Source organism: Myotis brandtii, unplaced genomic scaffold (genome assembly GCF_000412655.1).
Source record: "Myotis brandtii unplaced genomic scaffold, ASM41265v1 scaffold1229, whole genome shotgun sequence".
Classification (NCBI taxonomy): domain Eukaryota; kingdom Metazoa; phylum Chordata; class Mammalia; order Chiroptera; family Vespertilionidae; genus Myotis; species Myotis brandtii.
This window is the reverse complement of record NW_005354286.1, coordinates 398728-408197: the sequence shown is the minus strand read 5'-3', so window position 1 is coordinate 408197 and position 9470 is coordinate 398728. Positions and strand designations below refer to the sequence as shown.

The following is a 9470-nucleotide window of genomic DNA, read 5'->3' as shown; positions in this document are numbered from 1 at the left end:
CACGTGTGTCAGAGGTGACACATGAACTCATTTTTTTGGTTGATTTTTCTTTGTTAAATGGCATTTAAATATATAAAATAAATATCAAAAATATAAATCTTTGTTTTACTATGGTTGCAAATATCAAAAAATTTCTGTATGTGACACGGCACCAGAGTTAAGTTAGGGTTTTTCAAAATGCTGACACGCCGAGCTCAAAAGGTTCGTCATCACTGACCTAGGACATATATGGGATACATATACATGATGATGCAGATTGTCACTAGTTCTAAATATGGTTCTTCAGATCTTACAGTAATCACTGTTCCAAATGCTCCTATTTGTGGTAAGAGAAATCAGAAAATATAGATAGATAAATGATAGTCAGTCACCAAGTAGAGTGGGAAAAAGATGGATTTTGGATCATACAGAAACTGCATTCAAATCTCACCTTTGCCATTTCCTAGCTATGTGGGCATGTTGCTGACTTGCATGTAAAAAAAGAGATAGTAAAGCACATAATCTATATGTAAAAGGCTAATATGCTAAGTGTCTGACAATCTGACCAGTTGCTATGACGCACACTGACCAGCAGGGGGCAGGTGCTCAACGCAGGAGCTGCTGTGACGCACAGTGGCTGGCACCACGGACCTGGCACCGACAAACCAACACTCGGCTTCCCCCAAGTGGGACACAGGCCCTGCCACCACCCCGGAGTGACACCCCACCAAAACGCTGCCAAGACCCCATGGTGCAAAGTGCGGCCCACAGCCCAGCCCAGCCCTGAAATGGTGGCTGTGGGTGCTGGGTAATGACATCACGGAGCAACGCCTGGCTTCCTCTCCCTAGCGATGACTAGCCTCCTTGCAGTTTCTTCAGCCCAGGAACACCACTTGCTTTATAGCCAGGTGCAAACATTTCACACTTTAACCAAATGTCTGTGAAGCATTTTCCCATGCCTCATCTCATTTGATCCTCACAGAAGTCCTGGAGTAGGTAGATAGGAGACTTGGTGGAATCCTATTTTCTTTTCATTAGCCAGAAAATGGAGATTTAGAAAGCTTCGAAACTTGACCCAACTGAAAAGAAGAAATGGTGGACCTTGAAAATGACTTCAGGTTTTCTCACTGTGCAGAATATAGTCAAACACTGCGGCAGTTAAATACCCTTTGTTCTCCCTGTGTGATCTACAATAATAATTTGCTTCGTGTTGATATTTACTGCTGTGTTGCTGATAATTACCTGAAAGAGATGTTGGGGTGCTTCACTAGGCTTGAAAAAGTTTAGCTACATCAGAAATCAGGTCTAATTAAGCAAGTTTGTTCTATATCTATAAAAGGCTAAGTTGACTTGCACATGCGTGATACATATAAAGCTCTCACTGGTGCCAATCGCACGTGTGTGTTTCGATCTGTCATTGTCAATTGTGAATGTGGTTGGCACTTCTATTATAGAGAAAGGGCGAATAGCAATATTAAAATATTTCTTCTAATTAATTTCCTTTCAATGTGCATGAATTTGTGCACTGGGCCACTAGTAAGTAAATAATATAGTAACTGGCATAGAAAACCCTTGACTGTAGTTCTTTCTTATGTTTGTTAGCTTTTAGATGTACCTAATTTTTTATTGATTGATTGATTGACTTTAGAGAGAGAGAGATGGAGAGAGAGAGGAGAGAGAGAGGAGAGAGACAGACAGGCAGACATCAATTTGTTAATCCACTTATTTATGCATTCATTGGTTGATTCTTGTATGTGCCCCGACCTGAGATCAAACCAGCAATCTTGGCATATCAGGACGACCCTCTAACCAACTGAGTTACCTGGCCAGGGCCAGATGTGCCTAATTTTTAAACTACTGAAGCAGCAACAGTCCTATCAGCAATGGCTCATCCTTCTTCTTGCTTCTGTAAATATTTGGTCATTCACTTACTCATTTCCTCAGCTAACATTTATTGATCAATAACTATGTTAGATGTTATGCTGGGTTCAGGGGGCCAACAGAGATGACGAAAACACATAATTCCTGCCCTCCACGGGCTGTCCTGGAATTTGGCCCCTGTTTTCTTCCCGAGAAAAAGAGAGAGAAAGCAAATGTAGCAAAATGTTAATAATTGGTGAGTCTAGGAGAAGGTATATAGATATGGATTGCGCTTGTCTTTCAACCTTTCTGTGAGCTTAACATTTTTTAAAATAGAGTTGGAGCCGAAACCGGTTTGGCTCAGTGGATAGAGCGTCGGCCTGCGGACTGAGCTATAACACTTGAAAGCCATTATTCCCAGTTTTTCAGCATGGAATTTATCAGTCACCTAGCCAGGTCTTAGGAGAGCAGCACAAATGTGATATGTTGGGAATGGGAGATGACAATGAGAAAGGCCTGGAAAAGTAACAGGAGTGGTGACCTAGAGCCACAGCAGGGGCCCCAGGGCAACTGGGCACCCAAAGAGTGAGAGGTCTAAACAGAAAGTGGAGGTGGAAACCAAGGGATGGCCTCCAAGCTTGAATCCTGCCCTATTCATTCTGTGGTCTCCAGCCAGCCCTGACCTCTCCTCTCAGCATGGGGGCATTTGTCACATTCTAGGCCATCTACCTCCAACTACTGACCTTCGATTTGAGCATACAAGATAAATATGTCGGTTTTGGAGTCGGCAGCCCTTGTGTGAATCTCAGCCTTGCAGAGTGAACTTGGACAAGCTAGTCCTGTGGAGCTTAGGTTTCTTACATGCAAATCCTTGATAGAATCACAATAGGTTGCATGAGGCTGAGAGAATGTGTGTAAAGCAGTTAGCATAGGGCCTGTGCCAGGTACCTACTTAATACAGTATAACAACATATACATAACCTTAGCCAATGACACTACTATCAATATACCCATTTCATGCAGAAATCTTGGCTTGATGCTTCTTTGCCTCACCCACCCCCACATCTAGTTCACCAGCATGTCCCCCAATCTTCCAAATTTCCTAAATCAGACCACTCTTCACTCTCCAAGGCTACATCTCCATCTCTTATCCAGTCCTGTGCACAGCCACCTGACTGCTCTTCCTGCTTCTATTCTGGTCCCTTCACCCCCAGATCATTTTCCACAGCAGACATTCTTAAGATTAATAGAGAATGTCACCCTCCCAATTAATTCTTCTATGGCCTCCCATCGCCCATGAGTAAAAAACTTTACCCCTGACCTTGATCTCATGGGTCCTGCCCATGTCTCCAACCTTGTCTCGTAAGCTCTACCCAGGGCTTTCTGTGTTCTAGCCTACTGGCCTATGCCTGTCCCTCAAACACAGCAATGCCCACTCTCACCTCATAGCCTTTGTAGTTGTTCCCTCTGCCTGAAATGTACTTCCCCTGTGCCTTTATCTGGCTGCCTCCTTTTCCTCCATTAGGTCTCAATCAAAAGCTCTTTGCTCAGCGAGAACCTCCGTGACCACTCTATGTAAGGGTGTGTACCACGCCATCCCCACTGGCCACCATGCCCTGTTTCACCATCCTTAAAGCACTTGTCATTCTCTAGGATGATCTCGTTGGTTCATTCAGCCCTTGTACATCCCCCTTACGGAATGAAAGCTCCGGGGAGCAGTAGACAGTAACCTTGTGTCTTGTTCACTGTCTGTCAGCTCAGGCTGCCAGAACAAAACACACAAACTGGAGGACTTAAACAACAGAAATTTATTTCCTCACAATTCTGGAAGCTGGAAAGATCAAGGTGCTGACAGGGTTTGGTTCCTGGTAAGATCTCTCTTCCTGGCATATAGACAGCTGCCTGCCTGCCGTGTTTTCACATGGTCTTTCCTCCATGTGTGCCCCTGCAGGGAGAGGGTATGAACGCTCTAGTGCAGCGATTCTCAACCTGTGGGTCGCGACCCCTTTGGGGGTCGAACGACCCTTTCACAGGGGTCGCCTAAAACCATCGGAAAACACATATATAATTACATATTGTTTTTGTGATTAATCACTATGCTTTAATTATGTTCAATTTGTAACAATGAAATTGGGGGTCACCACAACATGAGGAACTGTATTAAAGGGTCTCGGCATTAGGAAGGTTGAGAACCACTGCTCTAGTGTCTCCTTTTATAAAGACCTTAATCCTATTGGGTCAGAGCCATACCCTTATGACCTCATTTAACCTTAATTACTTCCTTTGAGGCCCCAACTCCAAATACAACCATATTGGGGATGAGTGTTTCAATATAGATATTTGGGGGGATATAAACATTCAGTCTATAACATTCACCATTGTAGCATTAACACCAGAACTTAAGAGAGAGCTTGGCATGTCATAGGCACTCAATAGATATTTGATAAATAAATCAATGAATTATAGAAGTTCACGCCACTGTAAGTCCATATAAGTTGCCCCACATCTAGCACTCCATCCTGCAGGTCAGGGCGTGTCACTGTACATTCCCCAGTCTGCCATCAATGCCACGGTGGAGGAAGACATCCTGCTCTCCGTGGAATACTCCTGCCATGGCATCCCCACCATCGAATGGAAGTATACATCCACCTGGGGGGTGCAGAGGATCGTGGAGTGGAAGCCAGGGACTCAGGCCAACATCTCCCAGAGCCACAAGGATAGAGTCTGCACCTTTGACAATGGCTCCATCCAGCTGTTCAGTGTGGGCGTGAGGGATTCCGGCTACTATGTCATCACGGTGACCGAGCGCCTGGGGAGCAGCCAGTTTGGCACCATCGTGCTGCATGTGTCAGGTAAGACGGCTCCAGGGGCCCTGTGCGTGGGAGGCCGACTTCATGACATTAAAAAAGACTTATCTTCCCCCTCCTCTTCCCCGTCCCCCACCCCACAGAGATCCTCTACGAAGACCTCCACTTTGTCGCTGTCTTCCTTGCTTTTCTCGCTGCTGTGGCCGCAGTGTTAATTAGCCTCATGTGGGTTTGCAATAAATGTGCATATAAATTCCAGAGGAAGAGAAGACACAAGCTCAAAGGTAATTCTCGGGGCCTTGTGATAATCAGCTCATGCTTTCATGGCCGGAAGTAGCCCACGTTAGCTGGTTCTCACCAAAAACCACCTTATGGCTGATTTGCAACTCATGGACTTGTCTTTTGCTTTGCAGAGAGCACAACTGAGGAGATTGAGCTACAGGATGTTGAGTGTTAGCCAAAGCTGAGCCCAATGACATTCCTACCTCAAGAGGAAAACTATTTTCCAGTGGAAGGAGCAAACATACCGATCCATGCTAAGAGCCTCCTGTTGTCCTGCCACAGCCGCCCATTCCTGATGGGCCTGCCGGCCGTGGACAGAGTGGACTGCATGGAGTTGAGGACTCTGGATTGGACCAAGTCAGTTCTTGCACGTGCATGAAAGTCAAGGAGAAGAGTGCTTTGCGTGGCTGCAGCCCAGAGCTGTGCTAATCCGCGGGCAATGGCGTAGGGCAGGCACTGGCTGCTTGCTCACTGTGCTCTGCTCGGCCCAGAATATAGCCATTGGAGGCGTCCCCCTGCTGGAGGCCAGAGTACTCGAGGTCAGGTGTGCAGCCAGCAGGCTGTCTGTGCTCCTGCCTGCTCTGCCCTCCAGTCCAACCCTCTGCTGTGGGGCTGTTGTGAGAAAACGTGAGGCATTTAGACCATCTGCTGCCCAAGACAGAGGTCGGACAAGACCAAAGGGTGCTGCTGTGCTTTAGGGAGTTGCTCAGAGAAGGGCGAGCACCCCCATGGCCTGGAACTTCAGGGAAGAGAGTTTAATTTGTTCTTGAGGGACCAGCATTGAGAACAAGGAAACAGAAAATTATCTTTCTTTTCCTGTCTTGGTCCAACGTTAATGAATTTTCCCTCCTGTGGCCCCAGCTTCAGCCGGTGTGAGGAGCACAGTTTTCACCGTGGGCAGCATCTGGCCTGCAGGGGCCTCCTTGCCCGGCTGTGTGAAAGCTGGGCCTGCGTAACGGGTGGTACAATAGGAAGTCAGCATGAGGATTCTTCAGTGATCTGAAAGCAACCAGCACTATACTGAGTACTGGAAACTGATGAAATGCTCTGGAGTGTTGGGCTCCCTGTGAAATTAGGGGCTGGATCTCAGCTGGCTTTGGCCTTATTCTCTCAAGTGTTGGTGAGCATGTTTACCTGAAAGTTTCTCCACCCCCACTTCCATTTGGCAAGCTCTAAATCATGACTGCATTTATTTTCCATTATCTTTTCTCTCCAGTATTCTTAGCTACAGACCAAAGGTGCCATCTCAATTATTGGTGGAGGCTGAAGCTATTAGCTGAGTCCCCAGTCTTTAGCTGCAAATTCGCCCATGCAAAGCAGAGTAAGAATATTCCCTTCTGCCTGGCTGGTGCAGCCCAGTTGGTTGAGCATTGTCCCATGCACCAAGGGATCACTAGTTCAATTTCCAGTTGGGGCACATGTCCAGGTTGCAGGCTTGATCCCCATCAGGGGGCATGCAGGAGGCAGCCAATCAATGTTGGTGCTCTCTCATCGATGTTCCTATCTCTGTCTCTCTCCCTCTCCCTTCCTCTTAAGCTAAAAAAAAAAAAAAAAAAAAAAAGAGAGAGAGACAAAGAATATTCCCTTCTCTCATCCCCCACTTCATGTCCTTAACATCCACATCTTTTCTACTTCCCATGTGGCAGAATAAGGAGTTGTCGGCAGAAGTTAGTATGTCATCTTTCCTTGAGTAATAAATCCAGGCTTGCAGGAAGAAATCTTTAGCAATATTCAGACAGGAGCTACCAGAGATCTAGAGAAGGGCTCCGAAGGCACTACCTGACTCAAAAGGCAAGGGAGTAATTGGTCTGCACAAGTGATTTGTAGCACTAGCTCTTGACAGAAGTTCCCACCTCAGGCCACCTCCTGCACACACACGTGTGAACGTGCATCCCTGTGCCCTTTCCCTGGGCAGCCCAGGAGCCAGGCCTGTGCCGGGACAGGTTCCTTGTGCCAGTCTCCAGTGCCCTGGAAAGGCATGGGGAGGAGAACGGGGTGTCTAGGACCTGCTTATGTCTTTCTCCTTTCACACACTGCGCTCATCCGCGGGAAACCGGTTTGGATCCAGTAGCTGCTGGAGTCTGAGTCCTCTTTTACCACCTGCTTTTCAGAACTCTGCCTCTCAGCTTGTCAGACGTCAGGGGTGGAAATCTTCATAAAAGGAGAAATGGGAAAGAATGCCCAGTGAGAGGCCTCAGGGGCAAACCCAGGTGTCCATTAAATTGCCCCCCAAATATGTCATGAAAGGTTTTGCCTCTTCTTTCCATTTCTTTATTTTGCACTTTTAAAGCTCCCTCCATCCTGAACATTCCTGTGGAAAGTTTTGATTCTAGAGCCTGAGGTTTTTGTCTGTTTTTCGAGACAGGAAAATATTAACATCAGAGAAGTTAGCCACTGTAAATGTTAAGCTAAAAGTTATTATGTTTCAAACTGTGAAGGTGTTTCAAAGAATGAAATAAAACCTGAAAATGAAGTTCTGCTCCTTTGTGTGTGACTACTGTCGCGGAGAGAGGCCCCAGGGCCAGGGTCCCACAGCTGCGGGCATAAGCAAACCCCTCAGTCAAGGTCATGGGTCTGGCACATTTCTATTTATTTGTTTTCGTTTACTTGTTTCTGAGGAGAGACTTAAAAACCTTTTATTATAAAAATTTCAAACATGCACAAAAATGAAAAGTTCTAATGACTTCCCATGTACCAATTACCCAGCTTCAATAAAATTGTCAACTCATGGCCAATCTTGTTTCAGCTTTGCCTTCTCCCCAACTATATACTGCATGATTTGAAGCAGGCAGCCTGTCATTCATTTTTTAAAAAGATAGTGTCACCACATTATTGTCTGGGTTATGCATATAAGCATGTATGTTCTTTGGTTAATCTCTTACAGCCCCTCCCATCCCCTCCCCTCTGAGATCGGTCAGTCTGTTCCATGCTTCTATGTCTCTGGACCTATTTTGTTTGTCAGTTTATTTTGTCCATTAGATTCCACATATAAATGATATCTGATATTTGTCTTTCTCTGACTGGCTTATTTCGTGCAACCTAAGATGACAATAGAATGGATCACATGGTTTCTAACAGTAAACATTCTTTAGCAGTTCAGAAAAACACTTTATTATTACCATCATTCTTCCTTCTATTTGAAGTTTTTGCTTCCAGATTATAAATCTAAACTCAATGGAGTTCTTTCTGCTCCTGAAAAGGGCTAAAATGGATGTGACCACTGTACCACCTCATTCAGCGGTGCCTAGGACACTCGACAGAACATACATGCTTTGTCAACAGAATGTCCCCTCAGAGATTGTGATCTAAGAAACCAAAAAGGTGTCCTTAAAGAACAGTGTGGAGCATGCAGGAGGCAGCTGATCAGTGATTCTGTCTCATCATTGATGTTTCTGTCTCTCATTCTCCTTTCCTCTCTGAAATCAATAAAAATATATTAAATAAATAAATAAATAAATAAATAAATAAATAATGCCTTAAAATATCGGGGAAAGGGAGACATATGAGGACCACATTGGTTTTTCAGTTATTCCTCAGACAAAGCTTAAAAGAACAGGTGGTAATATCTGTGCATGTGTTCTCATGAGGACTCAAGTGTGGTCCTGTTACCGGCTCATGACAAGATAATCATGGGAACAGAAAATAAAGCACCTAGAAATTTTTATACCTGATAGCCATTTTGTCTTTTATAATAAAAGGGAAGCTTTATGCTGTATCTTTTTTAAATTTAAATTTCCTAGTGATTCATTTTTATTATATTTTTCAAAGTATCAATTTGCATGGATGGAAGTTTTTGGTAGTTTATTAAAAGCTAGTTCTTTGATGAAAATTTGAGGTTCACTGCACTACAGTGTGAGCTTTTCAAAATCACGTAAGACTCCTCATGTGAGACGAACTGTACAGGAGAACTTGGTAAAATTAGTTAAGGCAACTTTTGTGGGCCACCATAATTATGAAGCACCAAAGAGTTTTAAAATAATTAACTGCAGATTCTTACCAACTATTTCAATTTCCATGGATAGCTGTACCTTGATCAGAAAGGAGGGAAAAAAAAAGCAAAACATGGAGGTGTTATGGTATTTTATGGCTGACAAACTCCATTTTTCTTTTAAAAGGAAAAAATGGAGAAATACAAAGAACTTTTAAAAGTAACTTTTAAAAGTCATGTTATAAATTATTAAGAGTATCCTTTAAAAATTGAAAGCTGTACTCATAAAGAAACCACTATCTGTATATTATTTATAGTGGTACCAAAAGGCCCATTAGCCTAAATCTCTTAAGGGAAGTTTCTCAGGCATGTGAGGTTTGCGGCACTATTTCCAAGAATGCACACATGTTACTTGTAAAATGTAATCCATTAATCCATTAGTATTTGCCCTATGAAAAAAGCAGAGAACTGATAGCAGACGACAGGGCCAGACTTTAACTGAAAGAAGCGATCCAGGGCCACTGGGTGAAGGCTGGAGTCCCAGAGGCAGGGCGAGGCAGGAGCATGCCCTCTCGCAGGGAGTGAGGACCAAAAAGCGATCCAAGGAAGAAAGT

The 9470-nt window shown here is 44.4% G+C and overlaps 1 protein-coding gene across 1 annotated transcript; it reads left to right on the top strand.

Annotated features, from left to right (window-relative positions):
• The first annotated feature begins 246 nt into the window (after positions 1-246).
• Positions 247-6346, top strand: VSTM5 (V-set and transmembrane domain containing 5). The gene is made up of 4 exons (XM_005858912.2): positions 247-325; positions 4335-4691; positions 4790-4930; positions 5060-6346. Exons 1-4 carry the CDS (start codon positions 247-249, stop codon positions 5101-5103), a joined length of 621 nt encoding a protein of 206 aa, XP_005858974.1. The 3' UTR covers positions 5104-6346.
• The last annotated feature ends 3124 nt before the right edge of the window (positions 6347-9470 follow it).

What these genes read in the sequence shown, in the direction of transcription:
- VSTM5 (XM_005858912.2), top strand. Translation starts at nt 247, where the DNA reads ATGATGCAGATTGTCACTAGTTCTAAATATGGTTCTTCAGATCTTACA. An exon ending in TCCAAATGCTCCTATTTGTG is followed by an intron (nt 326 to 4,334) that starts GTAAGAGAAATC and finishes AGTCCATATAAG; the next exon opens with TTGCCCCACATCTAGCACTC. An exon ending in CATCGTGCTGCATGTGTCAG is followed by an intron (nt 4,692 to 4,789) that starts GTAAGACGGCTC and finishes CCCACCCCACAG; the next exon opens with AGATCCTCTACGAAGACCTC.